The following is a 13,687-nucleotide window of genomic DNA, read 5'->3' as shown; positions in this document are numbered from 1 at the left end:
ATACAGAGGAACTCAAGTAGGACACCTATGGCTCTAGGTGTGAGATCTTGACTACCTTATACACAAAAAATTCCAGTGGTAAAATTAAAAGCTGGGTCTCAATTAAAGACTGTGTTGCATCACAGCCAACCTTTGCCCATTTAATCTATCAAATGAGAATAATGTAACAAAATGTCTTCATAATTATTGTAATTGTAATTATAATCATCAAGCATTGATTTTTGTATTACATTAAAGTTCAAGGAAATCCCCTGTTAAAAGAGACAATTATTAATTTAATTCTATTTATTATTAAATCATTTATCATTTTTAATTTGATAATGTGGATGAATGGAAAGCTTCAGATGCCAAAATCTGGTTGAGTTAACTGAAGGAGTAAACGCCCATAGTCAGCTGATTGAGAAGTGGGGATCAGAGGGTAAGAGAGTGAGAGAGATTCAAATGAATGAACAAAAAGAAAGTCTTCTTGACTGAACTTATGCTGAGCCTTGTTACTAACAGCTAGGACTACTCAAATAATTAGCTTTTGTCGTTCACACTGGTAAATCTGATTAAAAGTAAACAGAACTACAGTTCTTTTTGACTGAAATGGTTTATTTTCATTTAAATATTCCCTTTGTCTACCTTATAATTAGTAAAATACAATACATTACATTAGGCACAATACCTAGAAAATAAGCAAAATGTAAACATGTCAACAATGTAAATCAACACAACTCATAAAAATTAAAAGACTGTGCCAAAAGTTGCTCCAAAAAATATGCTGTTTAAACTGTTTATATAGTCACAAAGTTATTAATATATTCCCTACACTATACAGTCATACAATCCACCTGTAAAGCCTCTAATCTCAGAAATTTAAACCCGCAATAACAGATTCTTCTGTCCCCTTGAGTGCGGTGGAAACAAGTTGTGAACATGACATATTCATCACCTTTTAAGTTGATGTGTTGAACTTGTTAGCAGACAGTTGCTTATTTGGAACAGTTATGGAGCAACATGATCATTATTTTGGAGTGGTATTTGTGTCTACCTGGTAAGTCTTAGAGCTAAAAGAGAGTGAATATTGGACTATTTTTGGTCTCCACCAACTTCTGAGGGAGATATCTGACTCAACAGCCATTATGTTTACCCTAACTATTCCTTCTGCTGGTACAGGAAGTGTACAATATTCTTTTGGAGCCTTTTCTCCAAAAACAGCTGCCTGCGGTGGCCTAAAACAATGCAATAAAAGCTATGGGAGAACCAGAACAGTAAGGTTAAAGGTCAAACAGCAAAACAATAATCTGATACTCAATACTGAGCTCTGTAAAAACTTAGGAGAGATGAAGATTCTGTTGATAATTCTCTGTAGGTTCAACACTATGACTGACATGTCTCAAATAACACATTTTCATTTGATTCAGTGTTATTGTTTATAATTGTTGACTCAAAATTGTAGAGGTATTGTTTGAATCTACATAAAAAAACAGACATTTAACACAACAGCTTAAAAAGACATTCCTGTGGTTGTGTTTTATCTCTTAACAGTGACCCCACATTCCAAATGTTCCTGCTAACTTGTTGCTGATGTTATCAATGAGATAGCTTGAATACTGTTCATACTGTGTTTATACTATTTTACTGGACTGGTCTAGAATCTGTTAAGGCAGGAATAATTAATAATAAACACAATGTAGGAAATGATCTAAAAACAAGATTTTATCATTGAATAATCACTGGCTGGATTGTATGAGGAAAACAAAAACAAAAATGATATCATCAAATAAAGACAATGGAATCTGGTTATTCTGCTAAAACATAAACCTTCACAAATCACAGACATCACTCTAACAGAACAAAGTGTCTGATGTGTTATCTTATACCACAAAACAGTGATTAAATCTGATTGGCTGGAGGATGCTGTAGTTTATCTGGGCATTTTTCTGGCGGCCATGACATAAGTGGGTTTATACATATTATGCAGGTTTGGACATCTAATTTCAGAGATTCCCATCTGAAATCTCCAGCACGTCTTGCATTAAAAGATCGGATGGAAATGCTTCTGAATGGTTAAGAGCGTCTGTGTCTCACTGCATCTTTACATGAAGAATTGAGCCAGCAGGTTGGCCATGCCTAGCACGATCAGGAAACTGTGGAAGAGGGCTGATGGCCAGCGGAGCATCCCCTGCCTTCTCAGGGAGATCATGTGGACTAAGGCAGGAAAGACAAACACTAGAGCCAAACCACATGTTGCTCCAGAAAACCTACAAGGGGAGACAGAGAGTTGATATCACAACAGAACATTCAGTATAGTATTATGATAGGTTAACTGGTGCATTACACTAATGATTTAGGGTAAATCCTAAAGACGACCCTATAAAATGTACATGCAAAGTCTGCAAGGAAAAATGAACATTTTATTCAACAATGACCATTCTAAACCACTATAAACATATAGATTATATTGTTACATCAAGTTTATTTTATTTTGTTGCATCAAGAATATACTTCCATGCTCAAGTGACAAGTATTTTTTTGTGAGCAGAAGCCTGTAGGACAAGACAACGTATGTATGAGGAACATGTGTGTGTGGTTTGCCTTTGGGCAGTGATTTTTTAAATCATGGAGCAGAGCACAAAGTGCTTTCAGGTTGCAGAGGTTGGTATAAGTGTTTCCATAGGTGCATGACTCACATACTTAAATCTGTATTAGAGGCAGATAACAACTAAAAAACATCTTTTAAGTTAGTGTTCTAAAATGAAAGTGCATTTTGCTGATTATACTTGCATAATTTCACTTGATTAAGGTTTTGAATGCAGGACTTCTACATGTAGTGGAATATTTTTTCAGTGTGGTATTATTACTTTTAATTAAGTTAATGATCTAAATGCTTCTTCCACCACTGATTGGTTTGGGCAACAAGAGTGCTCCACAGACAAAAAAAATGGTCTGGGGCAATAGGCCCACAATCTTCAGCACCCCCTGTAGTGAGGTGACTGTATGGTGACGACAAGGACCATAGGCCATAGTGTAGGCTATAGCCTACTGAGATAGGCCTGTAAGCAAATAATTCAATACCCCATTCAATTCAAATATCTTTATTGGCATGACTAAAATATGTTTTTGCCAAAGCAATTTACAGAAGAGTTAAAGATGTTTTATTACATGTACAGAATAAATTGTATACATGCATGTATTTCACATATGCATGTTCTATGTTACATGATGCAGTCCATCTTTTGATTGCTACGCAACGCAATACACAACAATTTTATACAATTCAATACTGTTACTTAATCTCATACAGATGACACACCCACCCACCCACCCATCCATCCATCCATCCATCCATCCATCCATCCATCCATCCATCCATCCATCCATCCATCCATCCACCCACCCATCCATCCATCCATCCATCCACCCATCCATCCATCCATCCATCCATCACTCATTCTGTAGGCCTAATCGACAACATAGGCAAAACATTTTTGTGGTGTTTATTAGTCCCTGTTAACAAAAACAACGCATTAATAGCTAGATAGAACAGAGGAAGTGTGAACCACGCCATGGACGGCTCTGGTCTGGACCACAAAGACCACTACTGAGTAACTGGTCCAGACCACAAGGACAATGCCACGGACCACTGAGTAACACGTATCTCACCATGGACCACTCACTAGCTGGTGACAGATAGAAAAAGGGATACATGGTGCAACAGGCATAATCGATATACTTATCAAACAAGTCAATGTGAACTGACATCTCAATAATAATGTAGGCTCTATTTAATAAAGGATTATGATTTCTGACAATTATTTTATGGTCAAAAATGGGAGAACGTGAAGTAGAACCATAGAGATCACTCCACGGACTACTTACTAAGTGGTCTGTACCACGTCACGACCACTAACTTGCCCTTTTACGGAGAGTCCCAGCCATACCAAGGCTCCAGACAGCGACAATTTAGTTGCATTTTGTGACTATTTTTGTAGACAGTGAGACTAAATTTCATAACAAGGAGCACCTGTGCAACTTGCAAATATGCCGCATGTGATTTTGTTTTTTATAATAATCATCATGATGTGAAACACCAGGAGCAACATTTCTGTTGGTAATGTTTTGCCGTGGCTGCCACAGCAATAAAAAAAAACGTGTTTGGTACTTCACCCACGGGGCCGTGCTGCCCTCTTCTCCCCCAAGGAGAGAAATAGTTGATGGTCCCTGGACGTGGGCAAGAGGCGACCCATGACAAGATTATCATAGTTGTGAGGATACAGCCATTTCATACACAAGATATCGCCTATATAAGGTGGATCTACCGATGTGAGTTTAACTCTTGCTGGACTCATCTGTTATAGAGAATCCAGTCTGTGATGTGAAAACAGATTCCGACACAAAGTAGAGGTGTGCTTCCTGCTCAAAGTTCAGTTTTAAAATTACAGCGCAATCTGGAACAATTTTTTGCCAGGCTGCTGACAGGGCTGTCACAGCTGGGCCGGCTGTACACACTTTGGTTAACCACCATTGAATGTTGTCACTTGAGGTCATTAGTGCTACTTTTCAAAAAAGTTAGTCTGAAGCCCTGCATAATATGCTATGTTCCCCTCTGTTGCTATTACAACTACCAGCTTATTCAGGCACATAAAAACTTTGGACATTTGGACAAATTCTATTTGATTAATATTTAGTTCCAAATTGTTAAGACATACCTTATGATGGATCCAATATTGGGGTAAAACTTGGCCATCAGGACACCAGCTCCAACAATTAAGATGTTCAGAGCCAGAACATGGAAGAAACTAAAGAGATAGAATGTGAAAACCTGTAATATGCTGAACAACTGAACTCAATTTTGCTGCACACACGACTGAAACAACAGTTACAGAGTTACAGCTACAGAGAAATCCACATTTGAATTCCAACAAAATGCTGGTTTATGAAAGCCAAATTTAACATATCTTGAGTTTTATTGTTGATGTTGATTGTTTTGTAAATTACATTTTGTTGGTGTTTCTATCCTGTGTGCTTCATATTTAATGTTTATAAAGTATTACATTTTGTAACTTTAGTTTCAAAAACTGTAATATATTTTTTTTTAACTTAGTTACTTGTAGAATTACAGTGCCATCCAAAAAACACACAAGAATTGACTGTAATTTCCTTCCAATGAACTTTATATACTATGACTGCAGTTGTCACAATACCAAATGTTTATTATACCATTATCACTGGACAAATATTAGGATAATAAAGTTCACATATCAGAATAGCTTAACATGTAGTGTAATAGTATTACTAGTTACAACATTGTTAAACATCTCTAACTGTCATCTCTATGGACAAGTTTATTTTTACACTGTAAAATGTCTCGGTAGACATCTTATTCTTTCATAATCAACTTATGAATCCTTATCAAAAATGTGTGTCTGTGTTAAAAATGAGCAGTTTTTTAAACTCTCATTGATATTGATATCGCATTAACGTTCATCGACACTAGATAAAAACAACATTCCAATCTTACCAACAATTTGTGACGATTTTGCTGAAAAGTGCAGATCAGAGGAAGAATACAACATTTCCAAGGCACTAAATATTCTGCAGTGTAAATGATTTTTTAAAAGAATATAGCACAGCTTTAACATAAGTCTGTCTAGAGCAGGTCATCCTTACAAACTAAGGTCCAGATGTACTAGTGCTTGTGGGATGCTTTCTGGTCCAGATATACATCAAACAAGCACTGCAAGATGAAACGTCCTTGCCCTTATTATATTTGTATTTGAGGGAGGAGACATGCTAAGTCAGTCTGATTGCACACTCCACTTAGCTACACATAAATTTCAAGTTTTGTGCGGAAAACTGTTTGGCTTTTATGTAAATATGTTCTAAATCCTGAGGAACCCACAATGCACTGGGACACATCTAGAGAATGAGTGAATAATCTGGTACCTAAATTGAGGGGTAGCAAAATTTCAGGCTAGAAATATTTTACCACACAATTATAACACAGAGTTGTCAAAAATATCAGATATCGTTATCGGTGTGCTGTGCAGGTCTACTTCCACAGAAATAATAAGACAAGAACTTGAACAATGATAATATTCTTCAGTGTTACCTGGGGTAATGATTGCCAAATATCTGGCCCATCATCTGGACCCGCACCAAGTATCCCAACAGGGGGTAGACTGTGATCATCTGGAACAACAGGAAGGTCCGAGCCACAAACACCATCACATCACTGCTGGGGAAGTTATCTAAGAAGTTCTGCAGAAGAGAAGAAAGCAGTGGAGGGTCTGCAGTTTGGGCATTGTTTGACACATCTACAAAGCTGCAGTCAGTGTAGAAAACAATAGGACAGCTGTCTTTGTCTAGCATTTTGTAGTTGTTCTCTGATTCTCATTTTTCTGTTAAACCCCTCATTTGTGTTTCTGTATCCATTCTCCACTCCTTTTGTCTCTCTAAACTGCTTTCTTTTAATGAGTATAACCAAGTGTTTGGTAACAATTCTAATGATGGCACAATATCAACTATGTGAAGTAAATAATTTAGAAAATTCAATGAAGATTAACTGTAAATGCTGATTTTGCAGCTTTAACTTTGTATAAGAAGTATGAAATAAAGACAGAAGCTAATTGTGATCACTGAATGCTGCAGCAATCACACAAAAAAGTGCAAATAAGTACATTGTTGCATCAATCACACAATTAAAAAACATGTTTAAGTATGCATATTTGCAAATTTCTCGTTTGTAAAATATTGTGGATGGTACACGTTCTTGGATTGTCGTCTGTAGGTAACAACTATAAAGTCCAATAAAATCTTTCATACATTAGCACCATGGGAAACAAAAAACAGCAAGTTAAGCAAAGAAGTGTAAATCTCACTGGCTCAATGCAGTCTTTGAAGAGAGGTGGAGAGGGAAAGGCAGCAAAGATCAACACTCCCACATAGAGATAGGTCAGCCCTACTAGAAGATAAGCCACGGACAGGTCCCGCACCTAAAAACACCAAACACAAAATTCATTTTAGAATCAGCATCACTTTAACTACTGTGTTTTCTGACGCTAATAAACTATGATGGGGAAACAAATGGTCGATTTTGTCTTCACTAAATTTAGTTGATAATTTATATTCAACAAAAATATCAACAATAATATCATTATTTAAAGCCCCTCTCCCCTTCTTGTTTCTTCTGTATTGGACTGTCAGTACTGATAAAGACTCACATAAGTTACTACAAAAAATAACAGCTGCATCCAAATGCCCAGACTTTACCTCTCTTGCAGACCCACAGACTTTGTGGGCGTGTCGCAGGAAGTCCAGGAGTACTGAGGGCTGTCTTAACCCACAATTTACAGTACTTAGTCCACAAGGGCCCTCAACAGGACTTTCTGCAGACTCTATGTCCGCTTGGGGTGTAGACTTCACCGGACTTCATTAATTTAACTACCCACAATTCACTGCAATACACATGTGAAGTTAAATAACTTATTATGAATGTGTAAAAACTATTAATTTATTAAACTGTTACTTGAATCGTGTTAGCCAGAAATGATATTCTCCCACATCACAATATACAAATATGTAGTATATACAAATATAAGTACAGGTTATAGAGGTAATGAAATGCAGTTTATAATTGTAGTCTTTAGGCCGGTCCATCAGCAGCTCACATTAGCCTCACAGTCTTGTGCCCTTGCAGAATTGACGTGATGACAGTGAAAAAGCCTGAGAGGGCTCAGGCTTCAAGTCCAAAGGGTGGACATTTGGATTCGGCAAACAAGATATAACTTGTGAGATTGAATTGAGCAATCTCAGCTAAGTTGCCAGAGACCACATTAGTACAGTGTTACACATATGCTATATGTAAAGCTGTTCAAAGGGCAATTGCACCAGCTACACATAAAACAGTTTGATGTAAGCCCTATGCTGGGTTAAGCTATGTCCAGCCTTGTGATAAATGATTACACCTGTTGCACCATCCAATAACTAAAACCAGGCGCAGCTATGTCCAGTAGCAAAATACCATCACTCTCTAATAACCTATACCAATGTATGTGCAGGCTAAGATAAGCAGGGAGTGGAAATGTTTCATATTTAACCTAATAAACAACAGACACCTGCGCTTGAGCACTCCATGCAGCATTCAACAATGGATCTCGTCTGTGAGTGCACATAGTCGTACTGCCTTTCCAGCTCGGTCCGGGGTTCCATGACAGGCATCATCAGCCACATCTTTAAAGGGTAGCCACTGTTTGGCAGTGTGCCAGAGAGTAGTCCATCCTCACACGCTCTTGCCAGTGTGCTCTACCTCAACATGCATGCATCATGGGCAGACCCATACCCCTATCCCACCATAGCAATTAATTCCATGTCTGCATCACACACAACCTGAACATTAATTGAGTGAAAGCCTTTTCTGTTTACAACTAAAATTAATGTTAAATGGTAAATGGACTAAAGCACTTTGCCAGTCAACTGACAGCACAAAGCGCTTAACAACACTTATCACATTCACCGATTCACATACACACTCATACACTGATTGCAGAGGCTGCCATGCAAGGTGCTGACCTGCTCATCAGGAGCAATTAGGGGTTCAGTATCTTGCTCAAGAATACTTCGACATGCAGCTAGGGGAGCTGGGGATTCGAACCAGCGACCTTCTGATTACTGGATGACCCATCTAATGAGTCACAGCCACCACCTCAGAGTTGTATGCCTCCACCCACAAGTCAAGTTGCTTATTACTTTCATGTCTGTCCAGACTCATATAACATAAGTTATGTATGTATGTATATATATGTTATGTTATGCAGTATGTAGTGAAGACTTTGAAGTCATTTAATAAAAAGTGTAATTAAGTGTAATTTTTGGCATAACTGTGTAACTTGTAACTGTAAAAATGCATAATTACAAACTATTTTTACAGAGGAGCACAGAGGTCTGATAGAGAACTTCATCAAAGCTGCCACAACAATCATCTGAAGCGGAATATCAGCAAAACCAAAACGCATATGATGGACTACTGCTGTATGTCTATAAGTATGCAACTTAATTGAGTGAAACAAAATACAGTGAAATTCCTTGACTGTTCACATGCTGAAGCTGATTTTGATAGCACACAAAGAAGCTTGAATAATGTGAAATAAGGTCACAATCTCTTCTTCTGTTACTGAGTTATGGTGTTAAATAATGGCCAGGAAAGTGTTTTTTGCAAAACATTACTATGTCACAGTGAAGCTGACCTTTGACCTTTAGGATATAAAATGTCATCATTTCATTTGACATTTGTGCAATCCCTATCATAATTAGCCTATAACTTATTGACTTATGGCCAAAAACGTGTTTTCTGAGGTCACAATGACCTTTGACCAGCAAATCCTGATCGGTCCAAGTGGGTGTTTGTGCCAAACTGGACAAAATTCCCTCCAGGTGATCTTGTGAGATCTCAATCACAAGAATGGGGCAGACATGAGGTCATAGTGACTTTTGACCACCAAAATCTAATCAGTTCATCCTGGAGATGAAGTGTATGTTTGAGCCAGGTTTGAAGAAATTCTCACCATGCATTCCTGAGATGCCTCGTTCAAATAAATGTATGTACGCACAGACCAGAAACAGACACAGAGAGAGAAAACAACAGGTTGACTGTCCATACGTATCGGCAGCGCAGGGGCATCAAAAGGCCTGTAGTACTGTTTTTATTTTCACCTTGGAAACTAGTCAAGACTAGTCCAGAAAAAAGATTTAGACCTACCACTGTGACTAGATGGTGCAACAGGTATTAATTCTCTGTCCGGCTTAAAGCACATTTTACGTCCAGCTTAGTCTTACGCTCAGGTGTACGTCCAGCTGGTGCAACCAAGTGCAACCCCAGTAGCATGGGTGGATGATGGCTCACATTGTTCTCTTGGTGCCTGTTGCTCTTCATTAATGTGATGATGCAGTTGTGAATGAAGAAGGCCAGAGTGAGGACACCAGTCAGCTGAGGAAAGAGCAGTCTGAACTCTGAAAGAACACATAATAAAACAGAAAAATTATCTGAAGATCAGTACTAGTGCTCTCCTGGTAGTTTCAATGTTCAATACCTCCTACTGCCCAAAGGGTTTTTCCCTTAGGGAGCATGAATGTGTTCAAATTTCATAGCATTGTGGCTTTCAGATTATGAGATACATTGAATGCAAAAGGGAATATTTTGGCCCTAGGGTGACGCTAGGGAAAAAAGAAAAAAGAAAAAGAGAGAGCTACCTGAAGGCAAAGAAAAAAATGCTACAGCATAATATGAGGAAAGCTTGTGCTACATGTTTAAACAAACAGGAAATTATAGAATATTGGATTTGATCCATACTCTTACCCTGCCTAGTAATGTATCAGTACTCATACAGGTTCTTTTGGATTAGGGTTTTTTCAATAAAACTAAATATTGAGCAGCAGCCCTAGAGTTTCTTTATTTCACTGGAAACTAATCTAAAATTGATTGACTGAGGCATGTTCTGTCTCAGCCAGTAACTTAGCTAAGTTTACAAGAATTTGCCAAATTTGAAGAATTATAGCAAACTAAGATAAACAGTTGGGCTACATGTAGACAGCTTTAGTTTTAGAAATCACTATTAGTTTAACAACTGCACACAAAGCAGGTGGAAATATCACTTGTCTATTTTTTCTTATTTTCTACCCAAGTTGTCATCAGTTAACTCATATGAGGGCAAAAAAAAAAATACACTGTAGGAATTCTTAAGGATATTTGTCACCCAACTCTTCGGATATGGACAATTCACAGAAGTCACCAAAATTGATTTAAAAAATATAATTTGCCAAAAAGCACAGTGTTTGCATCATTGCATGGAGTGCTTTAATGTTCTGGGGAGCATCAGTGGTTAGAGTAAATGTTCTCATTTGCCACTCTGCTACATTATTATGACAGCTATTGTGTGTGTGAGAGAGAATTTTGGTGGTGGAGATAGAGAAAAGGTAAGGAAGTTCATCTTCATCAGTTGATCAGATCAACACATACAGTAACAAACTCAGCCAAATACAATATTCTACTTAATATCACAATCTCGATTTATATTATGACATTATGAAATTCCAATAAATCCTTTGAGAAAATGACAAAGGACAATAAATCTAATACTGCCATAAAGCAGTTCTGCAAATTGATCAACAACATTTTCTAATAAGACCTGATACACCCAAAGGTGAAAAGGGATTCAGGGACGTTCATCCGAGTTGCTGAGAAAAGATATATAAAGCATAAAGCTCTAGAATGTGCAGGTGATTTACCTGGAACGTAGAACTGGGTTGTGTCAAACCAGTGGAACTCCAGGTGGAAGCCCAGGCGGACAGCCTTAATAGTGACCAGTGTAATCAGGTAGACCACTGATATAGTGCCTAAACAAGACAGAATGATGCAACAAAAGGTGGATGAGTGTTGCAGTATACAGCCCCACAACAAGGGTCTGTTCTAGAGGGCAGGTTTTAAAAAACTCTGAAGCTATGTCTTAACTCTGACTTAACTAACCATGAGATGGGAAACTCAGGTCCTGGCCCACATTAAATGACTGCTTACTCAACTAATGTCCTATTCCTTACAAATCACATGATTTTGAGAGTTGTTGCATGAGATGAAACTTAACAAACTCTGGAAAATGGCTATGACAAATTCTCAATCATTCGAGCCTTTTGTACATTTGGCATCAAAAGCAGTAAATTCAGTTGTTTGTTTCTTTGTATAGAGTGTAAGCATGTCAAGGTATCGCTGTACCAGCCTGTCTGGTTCCATGTCTACAGTGCGTCTTACCTGCCAACATTTAGCAGCTGTTTGAACACACTGTTTCAATTGATTGATTGAGTTTGTGTGCCTTAAGGTTTGCACAAATTTTAATTTTAAAGCAACATTGCGTAGAAATTGGCATTTTGTGTGCTTTGGTGCCACAGTTTCACCACTCTCGTGAATACAATCCCAGGTCTGTAACATCTGTTAATGTAATGTAGATGCTAACAATGTTATGTCTTGAAAGCTTGTATCCTGACATAAACATTTATGTAACACTGTTATCCTACCCTCTCTCTGAAGTTACATATTGTAGAAACAAGTGACGGGGGGCTGAGTGGCTGTGACACCTTTCCCCAAGTTACAAGACACGGTACCATCAAAATGATTTTGAAGCTGTTTTTTAAGGTAAAAAAGTTATGTTGCTTAAAACAGACATGATACAGAAGTGTGCATTAAATGTTTTAGGGCAGGGGAACTGGTTGACAAATTAACAGCTGTGTTATGAGTCTGCACAGAATCACATTGTCACAAAACTTCTCAAACTTGCAAAAAAGCAGAATAATTCATATATCTTATTCTAATGACTGCACAATGTGGAAAATGTAAATTTAAGGCCAAAGGTCGCCGTTTATTTAAAGATAGATATCCAACCAGGAATTATCATTATCATCATCCACAGCATTTGTTACTAGTAATCCTTGACATGCTGCTTTATTTCTTAATGCAGATTTAACCTGAACTCTGGTTTGACAAACCCTAAGGGGAATTTCAAATTCCCCTTTCACACTGGCCAAAAAACCCACTTACACCTGCTAACATCTGGCTTTTGCTTGCAATGTGAATGTATATTATCAGTATTTACTCCTAGGTCAATTAACCCTGCAGTAGGCTGCTTATCATCCATCTCTGTCAGGCAGCACTTAAACATATTTCAGTTGACGCTGCGTTTCAAAGAAAGACTGAAGCTTAAGTTCAACTGTTCACTGTTTTTTTCGGTGCATTCATGATTACAAACAGGACACAGGGGAAAACGGACAGGCAAACTCATCCACTGGCAATGTGAAAGGAGTTCTTGCCATTTCAAAAACCTGTGTATACACACTAGTTTCAGTATTAAGGTGGTAGTAGTTTTTGGTTCCAGAACAGCTGATCAGTTACATTAACTGAGTTAAGGATGTGTTGTGAATGAAAAAAAGGCACTGGGTAAATAAAGAGCTTCTTCTGGTTTGGGAAGAGGGGGGGAGTCAGAAAGAAATTCCGTTTGATGAAGAAAACCTGCCAGTGAGCAGGTAAGTTTAAGTTACCTCTCTTTCTGGAACAGAAATCCTAGAGTTTCCCTCATCTCAGGGTTAACATACTCAGAGTATTCACCAATCCACTTTGTGAAACAGGGCCTTCAGTCAGATGTTTCAATCATAAATCCAACACATTGGCAACTACCTGGCTACCAAAAATCGATTAATGCAGCTTTAATATTTAGCTAGGATTCAAAGACAATCAAAGATCTAAAGAAGTGTTCTGTGATCATTTTGAACACATAGTGATCCTTGGGCCACAGCTGATGTTTCACAACTCAACTGTCAACTGTTTTGAAGTTTCACTATATTCACATTTCCTTGATCTTAATCTATATTACCCAAGAAGGTGAACCTTGCAAAGAAGGAGGCTGAGCGGAAGCAAAGCAGTGGCAGCAGCAGGATGATCAAGTAGAGGGGAACGGTGTTGGTTTTGCTCCACCAGTGTTCAAAAGAGTTGACATCAGTATCATTTCCACTGTTGCCAATGTAGAGTGTGCTGATAGTAGAGTTTCCTTCAGGGTCAGTGTTCGGGTATGGACAGATGACTGGAAAACAAATCAACAAATCATTATTTTTCGGACATTCAGTTTACTGCCTAAAATAGTTTTTACCTTAAATGAGATTTACA

At 37.9% G+C, this 13,687-nt stretch overlaps 1 protein-coding gene across 1 annotated transcript in view; it reads right to left on the bottom strand.

Moving 5' to 3' along the window:
• Nucleotides 1-573: 573 nt before the first annotated feature.
• The window catches only part of slc38a9 (solute carrier family 38 member 9), a 39,850-nt gene continuing 26,736 nt past the window's right edge, over nucleotides 574-13,687 (bottom strand). The window contains exons 9-15 of the mRNA XM_073478137.1: nucleotides 13,398-13,604; nucleotides 11,269-11,376; nucleotides 9,887-9,993; nucleotides 6,867-6,980; nucleotides 6,098-6,246; nucleotides 4,695-4,784; nucleotides 574-2,246 (exon numbers count right to left, since the gene is read on the bottom strand). Coding sequence (XP_073334238.1) covers nucleotides 2,081-2,246; nucleotides 4,695-4,784; nucleotides 6,098-6,246; nucleotides 6,867-6,980; nucleotides 9,887-9,993; nucleotides 11,269-11,376; nucleotides 13,398-13,604 — 941 coding nt within the window. The 3' untranslated portion in view covers nucleotides 574-2,080. The remainder of the gene's footprint in view (nucleotides 2,247-4,694; nucleotides 4,785-6,097; nucleotides 6,247-6,866; nucleotides 6,981-9,886; nucleotides 9,994-11,268; nucleotides 11,377-13,397; nucleotides 13,605-13,687) is intronic.

Source organism: Pagrus major, chromosome 12 (assembly GCF_040436345.1).
Source record: "Pagrus major chromosome 12, Pma_NU_1.0".
In the NCBI taxonomy this organism is placed as follows: Eukaryota; Metazoa; Chordata; class Actinopteri; order Spariformes; family Sparidae; genus Pagrus; species Pagrus major.
This window is presented reverse-complemented; position numbering and strand designations above follow the sequence as displayed.